Genomic DNA, 14879 nt, shown 5'->3' on the forward strand with positions numbered 1-14879 from the left:
GCATAATATCCCTCCGGAACTGGGCAGTGTTGCCTCACTCTGCGACCGGTCTACGCTCCGCAAACCTGTTCTGTGGTCACATAATGGACCGCAGAACCTTTTTCAAAAATTTATCATGCTGGTTCTGTGATGGGATTTGCGGCCCGCAAATCGATTATGCGGCCGCAGAATGAACTGCACAATGGTCCTAAAATTTATCTCAAGTTTCTGCTTCATTCTGCGACAGTTATGCGGCTCGCAGAGTGATTCTACGGTCGCAGAATGAACCGCAAAAATGCCCTACACTTCCGAAAAAAAAATTCAACTCCACAAACCACTAATCAACCCAAAAAGTCCGAGCCGCACATAACCTACCTCGGCATCACAAAATCTTAAATTTCTTTACGAGATTTTAGGGGGCCTTAAAGATTTATACAGATACAGAAAAAAGGGGACGAGTGATGGAGGATTGTGGTAGTGGGTTCAAAGTAGTGATAGTAATTGTGGTGGTTGGGTGTTGTTGGCGGTGGTTGTTGGATTAAGGAGAATGTAGTGGTAGATAAAAAATGGGGGATGGGTAAGATGGGGTTGGATCGTAAGGTGACATTTTCACGTAGCGTCTACCTAAGTAAAATGTCAGGCCACGTAGGATAGTATTGGACATGATAAAGGCCTTGACGGAGAAAGGATATTTTTGCACCTCTTTTATAACATTAGGGGTTGTAGTGGATGAATAGTATAACGGAGGGTATAAATGATCCTTTTTCACATAGTAGAAGAATATTTTTAACCCTTTCCCGATATCCAACGAATTAGCACCGCAAATTGTCATGTGTGCATGGATTTAAATTAAACTTACTCTTGATACCCTGCTGCCCCGTTTTACCACCCCAACCTCTAACTTTTAATCCCTCCCCCCCTTCAACCACCATCTCTTCGGCAAATAGCCTTCATCCATAACAATAAGTTTGTCATGGAGTTTATTTTCTTGGCTCTAAAATTGTAGTTCAACCAAGAGCGCCCATTTTGAAATGACGATATATCGAAAAGAACCTTAAGTTTAACTATTGCGGCTCAAAAGAGAGTCAAGAAAGTACGAAACATGAATTAATTCTTGCAAATGTGATACTAGGTCTTTAGAATCACCTTGTTTTTAGTTTCTGGTATATTGCCCAAGACTTGCAAATGCCATATACTTTCATTGCTTTAGATTCTTTTTTCAGTATATATTTTGTTGGGTGAAAAGTGCGAATATTGGTTTCTGGTTCACATATGCTTATATTTTGTGGTATGTATTTGTTTTTTTCCACAATTTTCTTTCATTTGTAGCAAATGTCCTGCAAAAGTATTATAAATAGAAATTAGGGAGAATGGAAAGAGAACACAAATGAATACAAGTTGCAGATACAAATATAAGTATCAGATCTCGTTCCCATTTATAGTAAGTCAAGTTTAACTTCTTCATTGATAGCCATGAATGACACCAAAGAGACATTACAAATAACAATCGTCCAATTTCAAACCTTTCAATACCGATCAAACAAGATCCAAACACACTCTTTTTATTTCTTACTTTTTTATATGTAACAACCCGACCAGTCATTTTGACTTCAGTTCGGTGGTTTGAGGTCATGAGTATCTTCATATGGTGTATTATGATTTGCGTGTATCGTCAATTTTGATTTTTGAGTGGTTCAAAATTTATTTGGAAGAATGATTCTCATTTTAGAAGCTTTAAGTTGGAAGAGTTGGCCAAGTTTGACTTTTGTAATTGACCTAGGATCAGAGTATTGATGGTTCCATTAGGTCCGGATGGTGACTTGGGCGTATGTTCGGATTTGAATTTGGATGTTTCTAGAAGGTTTTTGCTTGAATTTATGAAAGTTGCCAATTTGAAGGTTTGAAAAGTTCATAGATTTGATCGGGAGTTGATTTTGATATTATCGGGTTCTGATTATTGTTTTGGGAGTTATAATAAGTTCATTATGTCATTTGAAACTTGTGTGCAAAATTTAAAGTAATTTCAAATTGTTTAGGCGTGTTCGGCATAAGTTTGGAATTTGGAAATTTAAAATAGTTCATTAAGCTCTATTTGAGGTGCAATTCATGATTTTGATATTATTATGTGGGATTTGAGGTCTCGAGTAGGTCCGTATTATGTTTTGGGACTTATTGGTATGTTCGAACGGGGTCCCGAGGGGCTCAAGTGAGTTTCGGATTATTGTGGTCTTAATGGTAGTTTTGGTTATGGTTTTGCGCACCTGCGCAGGTGTGGTCGCAGGTGCGGATCCGTTTGTGCGGGAGAAGGCTTGCTTCTGCGAAGAAGAGGTTCCCGGGGGAGATTCACTTTTTGCGGAGATTTCAGCTGCAAATGCGATGTCGCATCTGCGGGTGGGTGTGCGCACCTGTGAAGCTTGGCCGGACTGAGGAATTTCTTGCGCTTGAGGAACCGCACCTGCGGAGTCGCAGATGCGATGGGTGGCCCGTAGAAGGATACTCGCAGATGCGAGATTTGTACCGCATAAGGAGTGTCGCAGATGCGACTGTTTGACCGCAAATGCGAAGATGCCTGGGTAGATCTTATTTATTTTGAGGGTTGAGTTATTTTATCATATTTTGAGATTTGGAGCTCGGGTTTGGGCGATTCTTGAGGCAATTTTCATGACTTGGATTGGGGTAAGTATTTTTTACTCGGATTTAATTATTTTACATGATTCCATCTTTGATTTTGGCATTTGATTGATGAATCTAAAAGAAAAATGGGGGGTTTTGTCTAAACTTTTCTAAAGTGAATAATTGGATTTTGAACATTGATTCAGAGTCGGATTTGAGTGAAACTAGTATGGTTGGACTTGTATTTGAATGGATTATCAGAATTTGTGAGTTTTGTCAAGTTCTGAGGTGCGGGGCTGGGTTAATATTTTGGTTGATTTTGAGTATTTGATTAAAACTTTAACCTGTATCGTTTGGGATTGTTTTCTATGGTATTATTGGATATTTTTGAGTTACTTTTGGCTATTTCGAGCCGTTCGGAGGTCGATTCGCGTGGGATGACATTTTTAGAGTATTGTTTTAGCTTGTTCGAGGTAAGTAACACATCTAAACTTGGTTTGAGGGTAATTATCCCTGTGAACTATGATATTGGAGGTGTGTTAGGGTGACGCACACGCTAGGTGACGGGGCGTGTGTGCGTAGACCGAGGTATTCATGATCTGGATAGACTTTAGGCTACTATAAGACTTGGGTGCTTTCATGCCTCGTTATATCCGTAGTTTCTCTACTTGTATGATTATTTGAGATATGATTCATGTAAGAAATTATGTCTAGGCTATGTGCTTAATTGTTTGAGATATGATAGAGCTATTTTTGCTGTTTCAAGCTATTTGGATCGGGTTGCACGCCACAAAAGATTGATATTTGGATCAGGTTGCGCGCCGCAACGGATTGATATTTGGATTGGGTTGCACGATGCAATGGTTATATTGATTATTGATTAGCGTTTGGGCCAGGATCCACTCCTTTGGGGTCTGATATTATAGTGAGCGCAAGTACAATGATATATATGTGCTTTGGTGATGGCATTTGTGCCAGGTACCCGTACAATACTGAGTGTGGTTGTGTGTGTGATGGGGAGGGGTATTTGTGTTAGGCACCCGTACAGTGCTGAGTATTGTTGTATGTTTGATGGTGAGGGGCATATGTGCCAAGCACCGTGAGTGTGCTGAGAGTGAGTGTACTTGACGATTTAACTATAATGTTATTGATTTGACAAGTATATTTGGCATGTAGGCATAGAGATGTATTTTTCTCATGCTAAATGGTAAATAGATGTTATTGACTTGACATGTATATCTGACATGTAGGCATAGAGATGTATTTTCCTCATGCTAGATGGTAATTGAAATGTTTTACCTATTGTTGTTAAGTTGGAAATCACAATTCTCTTGATAAACTCATGTTTTAGTGACCTCGATGGTAAGATTGTACTTTGACTGTCATACTTGCAAAGCATGTCTAAATTTTCGTAATTGTGAATGGGCTGAATATGATATCTTTGAGTTATTTACTTTTACTATCTTCATTGTATTCTGAGTTGTTATTGATTATTGGTGTTAGATACTGATCTTCTTCCCAACTCGTCACCGCTTTCAGCCTAATGTTAGATTTATTATTTATTGAGTACATGGGTTTGCTTGTACTCATACTACACTTCTGTACCTTGCGTGTAGATCTTGGAGCTGATGTTACTGTGCATGGCGGGAGCTAGCTTTGAAGATGTACCTACTTTCCGGATATAGCTATCACTTGTCCTTAGTAGTTTTAGATTCGTATTCTGTTTATGTATATTCCAAATAGATATTGTACTTATTTTCATACCAGTTTTTGTAAATCTAAGTCTTAACGGCTCATGACTTATACTACCAATCCTTGAGTTATGGTATATAAATTCAATTATTTCCCTTAATGAGTTCTCATTTATTTTCATTTGAACTGTGTAACTATTGCTTGGCTTACCTAACGGGTTGGGTTAGGTGCCATCACGACTAGGTAGATTTTAGGTCATGACAAGTTGGTATCAGAACTCTAGGTTCATAGGTTTTCTGAGTCATGAATAAGTGTCTAGTATAGTCTTGCGGATCAGTATGATGACGTCCATACCTATCTTCGATAGGCTATGGGGCATGTAGGAAAAATTTTCATCTTTCTTTCCTTATCGTGCGATATTAATTCAGCTTGAAGTGTATCTCTTTGAATTCCTTCATCCACTCTTATGTTATGTTGAACACTAGGGATTAGCTGTGCATCAAGGGCTGGTAATGTCATGAATGAGGCGTGAAATGTGTTCTATATATTGTGGAGATAGGCCAGTCTTGAGGATTTAAGGCTAGGTTCAGACTGCAGCTTGGGCTCGGTAGTTTATGTTATTTGAGTATGTGCATTTGTACTCTTATGTCCGATAGTGTCCCTAGGAGTGAAATTGATGGTTCTGTGAGCGGTTGGGTAGATATATGATGAGTATTATATGACTGCGGAATGTGTTTAGATGGTTTGGATTTGATGGGAAGAATTCTGATTGGCATGCAAAAGGGCTATGGATGCTTGATTTCTGTCTTGACATGTTTTACGGCTTTGAGTTATGAGTATGTTAGGGATATTTCAGTTGTTCAATTGTGAAATAAAGTAGATTTTTATGTCTTGTTAATGAGTTCAGACTAGGGAGAATTTAGAGATTACATAGTGGTTGTGACTATGATAGGGTATAGAGAAATTCCAGTTTGAGGCTAAGTAGATGGGCTATCTCCTACGGGATGTTCTGAGGTTGTGTGATCCCTGTGATATTTCTATGAAGAGTTTCCTTTCTGCCAACGGGATGTGTATGTGCTACAATTTGAGTTCGGATTGCTTGAGGAAGTTTGCACGACTATCGCGAAGATGGATATGCACTTACCAGATGATTTGAGGTCTTTTATAATTAGAGCTACATGAGCGTATGAAGGATTTGGTTGAATTACAATGCGGGATTATGGTTGTTATGGAGTAAGGGTATTGTGGGTTATCAGATGTTATGTTCTACTGCTTCGAGCCAAGTAGGGGAGTCTGCTATCGACGAGCAGATTGCATGGTCATGTGTTATGTTAGTTTTGGTCTAAGGCATACTTGTGGATCGGTTATGACTTGAAGAGGTAGATGTCGAGGATGACTCGAGTAAGGAAATTGCTGGATGCATGATGTGTTGTACTTTATAAGCATATGGAAATCTTTGAATGATTCGGGTTTATTATTTGTAGTGGACGTAGTGTGCGAGGAGAAAGGATTCACTCTGTTGCTGAAAGGTGGGGGTTACTTCTTTAGATGATTGTGTGCTAATGAAGCGCAAGTCATTCAGCTCGTTTTGGCGGTACATTGGAGATTAGAGCAGGGTGGATGACCCTAGAGAAAGTTCTAATGAGTTCAACATTCATATGTGATATTTGAGATTTCCCGGATTTGTAAATGGCTAAGATCTTAGATATGCATTGTATGGTGTCGGGACTTGCAGTATTTCTGTAGAATTATGGATTCTACGTTTCAGTATTAGAGAAGTTAAGAAAACAACTGCAGACTCACAGAATGTCTCTTCAGAGTGGGAATTTTGGTTGCAGTACTATTGGGTGCTTAAGAGGGAATACAATGGCTTATGGGCTTTAGGATGACGTGGTTTCATGCTAGGATCTCTTGTGGTGAGATTTGGTTAAGGATTGTGGTGTACTGGCAAGGAGAAGTGTTAACTTGAAGGATAGTTGAGAGTAACTCAAAGAAATAGGTCAGCTTGGTAGTGGCTTGGATCAGCATAGTAATAAAAGTGATCGTTCTTTCGATGTGGCAAGCTTTACCGGTGTTTTGTAGCAATACTCTTGGGTTTGGCGACCTGCGTGACTTAGTTGAGTTGGAGGGATTCAGTCCTGATGGCTTAGTTATGTGCTAATGGGTGTCGATGAGTTTTCGATGATTTCAACCACGACTTGGGATAGATGTTTTCTACAGACATAATGAGTTTGTTGCGTATTGTGAGTTTCTCCTGGATGGGGTCAAGTGGAAGGTTCCTGGTTGATGGGGTGTCTATCCTACTTGTGATTCAAAGATTGATAATAGGGTTATCGTGTTTTCATATGATGGCTTGATAGATGCGGTGCGACGTGTGAGATCGAGGTTTGTATGTACAAGGTTGCGGTTCAGATTTGAATGGAAGTTCATGAGTTCTAGACAATATGGACTGTTTGAGATATTTAAAAGAATGATGGCACTATCTGATATCACCTGAGAAGGGTGCACATTTTAGAAGGAGCATTGTGTTTTGACTTGCGGATGCTTGACTGGTCTTACCGTAATCACCTAGTTGATCGACTGTGCTGTTTAAATGCTTCTATGTGGAATGGAAGAATTATGGAAGTATTTCTTGTGAGATGATTGTATATGAGGGATGTGTCAGTCATTTGAGTGGTGGAGTTGGGATCGGACATAGAGATTCTTGTATTATAGGGATTTGAAGACTAGGAAGGTTCTTAGAGGCAGATTGTTCCTTTGTTGCAGACGGTAAAGATATGTTAAGAGTTTGATGGCTGATTGTATGTGTTATGGTTAGGTTACTGTGGACTTTTGGTAGGTATTTTACTTACTTGTGGATGATCGGAGTTGATTTGGAGGCCACTGGTAGGCTTAATGAGAATGTGTATTCTACATCGGGTCAGATTTATTTACTCAGCACAACTACTGTTAAGGGGTGTGTCATCGGTTAGAGTTGATCTTATTCGTGTTCTGAAATATGATAAGTGTGGATTTTAACCACTTATTAGTACCTTCTTTCTTTAGTTTTAGTCCAAAAATGCTGATTTTTAACTCCAAATCTAATGAAGATGGTTGAATTACATGTGTGCTGGAGAATGTGAGCTCAATTAAGAATTATAACTCAAAGAAGAGATGATCCATCTAAGATTAGAATAGTGCGGTCCGCATAATTTTATTGGCGGCCGCAAAAGCAAACGCAGACCGCAAAAGATGATATGCGGCTGCAAAAGATGAGCTGAAGCTTCAGAGATTTTTGGTAGAAGTGTGGTCCGCAAACAAAAAAGTGCGGTCGCACTTGGTCCGCAAAACAGGTTCGCACTGACAAGCCTAAAAGATCAGAGAATATGCAATCCAACAAAGTCTGGAGCCTCTTCAAAGTGCGGCCCACAACAAATTTAGTGTGGCCGCAGAAGCTGAAGTGCGACGACATAAGCTAATGTGTGGTCGCAGAACTCCTCCAACAGAAAGCACTTGCAACAGTTCCCACCAAAGTGCGGACCGCAGATGTTAAAGTGCGGCCGCATAACCCTCCGAAGGGTATTTTTGTCAGGAATTTCGGAGCACTATAAATAGACGTGAAACACTTTTTTAGGGCATCTTTTTGTATTGTAACAACAGCTGGTAGTAGTTATTCTTAGCCATTTGGGAAAACTTTGAGCTACAATTTGAGCGGATCAATCACTTTTCCATTTTAATTTAGTTTTATGCCTTTAATTTCTTCTTCATTTCATTTTTCTATGTCCATTGCTATGAATAGCTAGATTTTATCTAAGGTTGTGATCCAACCCTAGTATGTAAAACTTATGGGTGTTTAATATTAATGCTTGCTATTGATTGAGACAATTTTATATAGCGTTGTTTATGCTTTATAGTTTGAATTAATAGTTACAAACATTGATTCATGCCTATTTGACTTTGTTCTTACTTGAGAAAGAGAAATTTAGTCTAGGAAAACTTGGCCAACAAGAAATTGAACTAGTTAAAATATTGATTAGTTCAATTAAATGATTTAAACTAGAGATAGAGACAATCTAACTTGGACTCATATTCAATTGTTTTGATTGCTACCCATTTGGACTTGAGAGAGCCAATTTGGGATTAATCACTCTTTAACCAAGAGGTGTTGAGTGGGTACTTGTGTTTTGAGAGTCATAACAAACCCAAATCTACCAAACAAGCATATATTTATTCTACCCATTAGGTTTACACCTAGGTTAAGGTTACAACCCTAGGCTTTTCTCTATTTGATAAAACTTCAAAAATATTTCCATCATTACTTGTTCATTAGTTAGTTAAATTTCTTAGTAGTTTAATTTAGAAAAATTGTTACTCACTTTTGTTTGGAAGCTAAATCTAATGATTTCGAGTTTCTGTCTTATGTATTTACCTCAACACCCATTTTAAACTCCTTGTGGTTTCGATCCCGAGTCGCGTTGTGTTTATTATTGTAATAACGGTTTCATATTCCTTTAATTGGGGTGTGAATTGGACGTGATCAATTTTTAGCGCCGTTTCTGGGGATTTTACAGTGTTTGCTATATACTTGAGTTTATTTCTTGAAGTATCATCTTTTACTTTCGTGATTCTAATATGTTGAAGTGATTGTAGGTTCCAAATGGTGAACAACGAACTTGGAAACATACCATTGTGAGAGGTGGACGTCGAAGAGGAACAACTTGATGAAATGCCACAAGTTCCACAACAAAACAGTCGAGGTCGTGGGCAACAAGACAATATGCCTATACCTACCTCACCTCCACCACCTCCACAACCACAAGCGGTGCAACATCGAATTTTGTCCAATGAAGGGTATGCAAATGCCATAGTCCCCCCTCGCAATAGGGCGGGAAACTTTCAAATTACCAATGTGATCCTCACTTTGCTCGAGCAACGAGGCTATTTCACCGGGGCACCAACTCAAAATGCTTACAAGCATTTGATAGGTTGTGTGGATACATGTTGGGGGAACAAACAAACAAATATTTCGGAAGATGCTTTGCGGTTAAGGAATTTTCTCTTCTCACTAAATGGTAAGGCTTTGGGTTGGTTGGAACGCTTGCCTAATAATTCTATTCATACATGGGATGAATTGGAGACGAAGTTTATTTCGAAGTTCTTCTCTCCTAGGCACATGGCAACTCTACGGGATGAAATATTGGCTTTCACATAAGAGCCCAATGAACCTTTTCATAAAATTTGGGAGTGGTATCGGACAATGGTGAAGGAGTGCCCGAACAATAATATGACCGATAATATGATTCAATAAACTTTCTACCGTGGTATTAATACCACGAATCAATAAGTGGTCAATCAATTGGCCGGAGGCAATTTCATGATAACACCTTATGTGGAAGCATGTAACATTTTTTATGAGATGGCAAAAACTTCTTTGACTTGGCAATCCCGAGCTAATGTGCCCCAAGGTGATCCCAACATGATCCATCTTCATAAAGGATTGCAAGACCATGGGCAAGCTATTGCCGAATTGACTACTACCATGAATCAACTCGCTAAGTCTCAACTTCATCAAACTCAAGCTCCTAAGCAAGTTCATGCTATGGAAGGAGTGAATGTCTTGGCCAACAATCAAGGGAATTGGCATAACAACAACAACAACCAAGGGAATTAGGAAGGCAACAATCAAGGAAATTGGGGAAATAATAATAATCATGCGAATCGAAGTTCGAATTTTCAAAGACCCACAATGTACCAACAACCAAGCAACCCACCTCCTTATCCTTCAACGGTTCAAGTTCTTCAAGTAATAAAATGGATCATATTGAGAACATGTTCAAGTAAATGATGGAAATAAAATGCGGATTCAGATGCCAAACTTGCCTCATATACCACATCGATCCGTAATCTTAAAGTTCAAATAGGGCAAATTTCTCAAGATCTTAATACTCGTCCTAAGGGTGCATTAACAAGTGATACGGTAGTGAACTTGAAGGGTGGTAAGAATACCGGGCATGCTATAGCGTTTATCACAAGAAGTGGAAGAGGCGAGAATGCACCCACCTCAAATAAAAAACAACTTGTGGATGATGACCAAGTGATCCAAGAGAAGGAAATCTCTCAAAGTGATGTTCAAGTACATGATGACGTTCGGATAGATATTGATGATAGTGTGGAGGAGACCCGAGATGAGGTGAACCCGTCTAGGGAATACATCATTGACATATCGACTCCGGTAGTGCAAATGGCTAAGGCACCCTTGCGAAAGCCTTCACCTCCTACCCTCAAAGGCTTGCTAAGCAAAATGGTGAGAATCAATTTAAGAAGTTCATTCAAATGATTAAAGGTCTCTCTATTAATGTTCCATTGGTGGAAGCTTTGGAACAAATGGCCGGTTATGCCAAGTTTATGAAAGATATTGTGAACAAGAAGAGGTCGATGAACTTAGAACATTCAAGGTCACTCATAAAGTGAGTGCAATTGTTCATTCCATAGATCCCAAGTTGGAGGATCCCGGTGCTTTCACATTTCTCTGTACTATTGGAAGTGCCGATATTTCTAATGCTCTTTGTGATTTTGGGGAGAGTATCAATTTGGTGCCCTATTAGGTGTTACGAACGTTCGGGATTGGGAATCCTATACCCATATCTATGAGGTTACAAATGGCTGATCGTATTATGAAGAGACCATTGGGAATGATTGAGGATGTCTTGGTCTGAGTTGATAAATTTACTCTTCCGGTGGACATAGTAATTCTAGGTTGTGAGGTTGATTATGAAGTGCCTGTCATTCTTGGGAGGCATTTCCTTGCTATGGGTAAAGCTCTTTGTGATGTTAAAGCCAGAGAACTCACTTTCCGGGTTGGTGATGAACAAGTGATATTTTGTGTGTGCAAGTCCATGTGTCAACCAACTAGCAATGAGGTGTGCTCTTTTGTGGACTTGGTGACCGATGTCATTTTTGATGATACTAGCGCTACAATCAATGCAGTGACATGTTGGAAGCCATTTTGCTCAACTTTGACAATGATGAGATGGATGGTTTCACGGAGTGTGTGAATCCATTGCAAGGGATGGGGTCTTACAACTATGCACCCCGAAAGTTGTCATTGGATCTTGAGAATAGGAAAACTCCTCCTACGAAGCCTTCAATTGAAGAGCCACCGACTTTGGAATTGAAGTCATTGCCACCTCACTTTTGGTATGAATTTCTTGGCCCTTGTTCTACTTTACCGATTATTCTTTCCTCTTATTTGACTAACGTGCCGGTGGATTCTACATTGATGGTCTTGCAAAAGAGGAAGAAAGTTATTGGATAGACTTTGGCGGATATTTGGGGTATAGGCCCCGTATTTTGCATGCATAAGGTCAAATTGGAGGATAGTGATAAATCGTCCATTGAACATCAAAGAAGACTCAATGAAGCTATGCAAGAGATGGTCAAAAAGAAGATTATCAAATGGTTGGATGCCGGGGTTGTCTACCCCATTTACGATAGTTCATGGACATCTCCGGTCCAATGTGTCCCAAAGAAGGGGGTATCACGGTTGTTACCAATGATAAGAATGAGTTGATTCCTACAAGAACGGTCATCGGTTGGAGAGTTTATATGGATTATCTTAAGCTCATCAAAGTCACAAGGAAGGATCACTTCCCTCTCCCTTTCATGGATCAAATGCTTGATAGGTTGGCCGGTTATGCATTCTATTGCTTCCTTGACGGTTACTCAAGCTACAACCAAATTCTTATTGCACCGGAAGACCAAGAGAAAACCACCTTTACATGCCCATATGATACTTTTGCTTTCAAACAGTTGCCTTTTGGATTGTGCAATGCGCCGACGACTTTTCAACGGTGTATGATGGTTATCTTCACGGACATGGTGGAAGACTACCTTGAGGTCTTTATAGATGACTTTTCGGTAGTTGGGGATTCATTTGATGATTGCCTTGCTAATTTGGACAAGGTGTTGGCTATATGTGAGGAAACACATTTGATACTTAATTGGTGGAAATGTCATTTCATGGTTGAGGAAAGCATTGTCCTTTGCCATAACATTTCACATAATGGTATTGAAGTGGATAAGGAGAAGATTGAAGTTATTTCTAAGCTTCCACCCCCACCTCGATGATGGGTGTGAGGAGTTTCTTGGGCCATACAGGATTCTACCGACGATTTATCAAAGATTTTTCTAAAGTGGTGAACCCTTTGTGCAAACTCCTCGAGAAGGATGCCAAGTTCCATTTCAATGATTATTGTATGAGAGCTTTTGAATAATTGAAGCTCAAGTTGACAACTACTCTTATCATTACATCTCCAAATTGGAGTTTGTCGTTCGAGCTCATGTGTGATGCAAGTGATGTAGCAGTTGGGGCTGTTTTGGGGCAACGTATCACCAAAGTTTTTTATCTGGTCTACTATTCTAGTAAGACCATGAATAATTCCCAAGTCAATTATACCGTTACGGATAAGGAGCTCCTTGCTATTGTGTTTACAATTGAGATGTTCCGCCCATACTTGATGGGTGCCAAAGTTATTGTCCACACGAATCATGCGGCGCTTCTCTATCATATGAGAAAAAGGAATCCAAGGCTCATTTGATGAGATGGGTGCTTTTGTTACAAGAGTTTGATATTGACATCCAAGACAAGAAGGGAAGTGAAAATCAACTGGCTGACCACTTATCTCGTTTGGAGGAGGAGGGGAGGCCACATGATGGCCTTGAAATCAATAACTCTTTCCCTGATGAGTAACCCTTGGCACTTTCATTGAAAGAGCTACCATGGTTCGCGGATTTGGCAAATTTCCTTGCGAGTTGCATCATTTCGAATGGTTTCTCTTCAAACCAAAGAAAGAAGATCAAGAGGGATTGTCAAGACTACTATTGAAATGAACCATACCTTTTTCGGATTTGCACGGATGGGGTAATTAGAAGATGTGTGCCGGAGGAGGAAAAACGTGATATTCTTGGGGCTTATCATTCTTCACCTATGGTAGTCATCATGGTGGAGCAAGAACGACGGCTAAAGTCCTAAGTTGTGGTTTATATTGCCCTACTCTCTAAAATGATGAAAATGAGTTGGTGAAAAGATGTGATGAATGTCAAAAGGCCGATGGAATTTCAAAGAAACATGAGATGCCCCTTACAACCATCTTGGAGATTGATATCTTTGATGTTTGGGGTATTGAATTATTGGGTCCTTTCGTGAGTTCGTGTGGAAGCTCCTATATTTTGGTCGCGGTGGATTATGTTTCTAAATGGGTTGAAGTCATTGCGTTACCCAACAATGAGGCTAGAAGTGTGGTGGCTTTCTTGAAGCGGAAAATTTCACAAGGTTTAGGACTCTGCGGGAAATCATAAGTGATGGAGGGTCGCATTTTTGCAACAAACCTTTTGACACTTTACTTGGAAAGTATGGTGTCACTCACAAAGTGACAACTCCTTATCATCCTCAAGCAAGTGGTCAAGTGAAAGTTTCCAACCGTAAGATAAAGAGTCTTTTGTCCAAGACATTGAATGCAAATCAGACGGATTGGTCTAGGAAGCTTGATGATGCTCTATGGACATATAGAAGGGCTTTCAAAACACTTATTGGAATGTCTCCATGCCAGTTGGTGCTCGAAAAAGCTTGTCATCTTCCGGTGGAATTAGAGCACAAGGCAATGTGGACTTTGAAGAAATTGAATCTTGATTGGGATGTAGCCACTAACTTACGGGTTACACATTTGAATGAATTGGATGAATTTTGGTACCATGCATATGAGAGTTCATCCTTGTACAAAGAAGATGAAATACTTTCATGACAAGTATATTTGGAATAAGGAGTTCAAGGCCGGTAATCTAGTAGTGTTGTTCAACTCAAGGTTGAGAATGTTTCCCGGGAAGCTCAGTTACGACCTTAGATTCAACATGGCTCGGGAGTTGGTGACTGATACTCCATTTCAGTAGGTTGTGGAGATTACCAGGATATTAGAGCATATTCGGGGCGAGGAGAGGGAGGATAAGGAGGTCAAGAGGTCTCGACGTTCTAGAGGATTATATGGATTCTACTCTTCAGGTATGACCCATAATCGCGGAGGCTCGGGTAGTCGGCCAGTCCAGTCTGCACTTCAAACTACTCGTGGTGCTCCATTTAGTCAGGGTACTTATATGGGGCAATTATCTTTTAGTGAACCATCTGCACAGGGTTCCTACAATAATTATTCCAGTTATCCGGCACAGACTCAGTAGGAACAACCATGCACGTAGAGGGGCTGTTATAAGTGTGGCGATACCAGGCACATTATGAGAGATTTTCCCAGACTCGGGAGAGGTGGATTTCATCAGAGCACTCAGGCTACGGGCTCCATTCCAGTTGCTACTTCACCTGCATAGCTAGCTAGGGGTAGAGGACAGACGGGTATTGGGCGTCCTAGAGGGGGAGGCCCGACCCATTGATATGCTTTCTATGGTAGGGCTGAGGCCGCTGCACCAGATAATGTCATTACATGTATGGTTTTGATTTATTATAGAGGAGCATCATTATTATTTTGATTCGGTTCTGCTTATCGGAGTGAGTCCTCCTATCATGCTTCACATATGGGTGAGTTTCGTGATTCTTGTACTCTGCTTATGTGTTT

The 14879-nt window shown here is 40.0% G+C and overlaps 1 protein-coding gene across 1 annotated transcript; it reads left to right on the forward strand.

The window, feature by feature from the left end:
• Positions 1-13395: 13395 nt before the first annotated feature.
• Positions 13396-14063, forward strand: LOC138907623 (uncharacterized). Its single transcript, XM_070198227.1, has 2 exons — positions 13396-13594; positions 13693-14063. Exons 1-2 carry the CDS (start codon positions 13396-13398, stop codon positions 14061-14063), a joined length of 570 nt encoding a protein of 189 aa, XP_070054328.1.
• The last annotated feature ends 816 nt before the right edge of the window (positions 14064-14879 follow it).

The sequence above is a fragment of the Nicotiana tomentosiformis genome, chromosome 3 (genome assembly GCF_000390325.3).
Source record: "Nicotiana tomentosiformis chromosome 3, ASM39032v3, whole genome shotgun sequence".
NCBI lineage: Eukaryota > Viridiplantae > Streptophyta > Magnoliopsida > Solanales > Solanaceae > Nicotiana > Nicotiana tomentosiformis.

Bases quoted from the DNA above. Each gene is read 5' to 3' on its own strand.
- LOC138907623 (XM_070198227.1), top strand. From the start codon at position 13,396: ATGCCCCTTACAACCATCTTGGAGATTGATATCTTTGATGTTTGGGGT. The intron at 13,595-13,692 runs GTTTAGGACTCT...TCACTCACAAAG, and splicing joins GAAGCGGAAAATTTCACAAG to TGACAACTCCTTATCATCCT.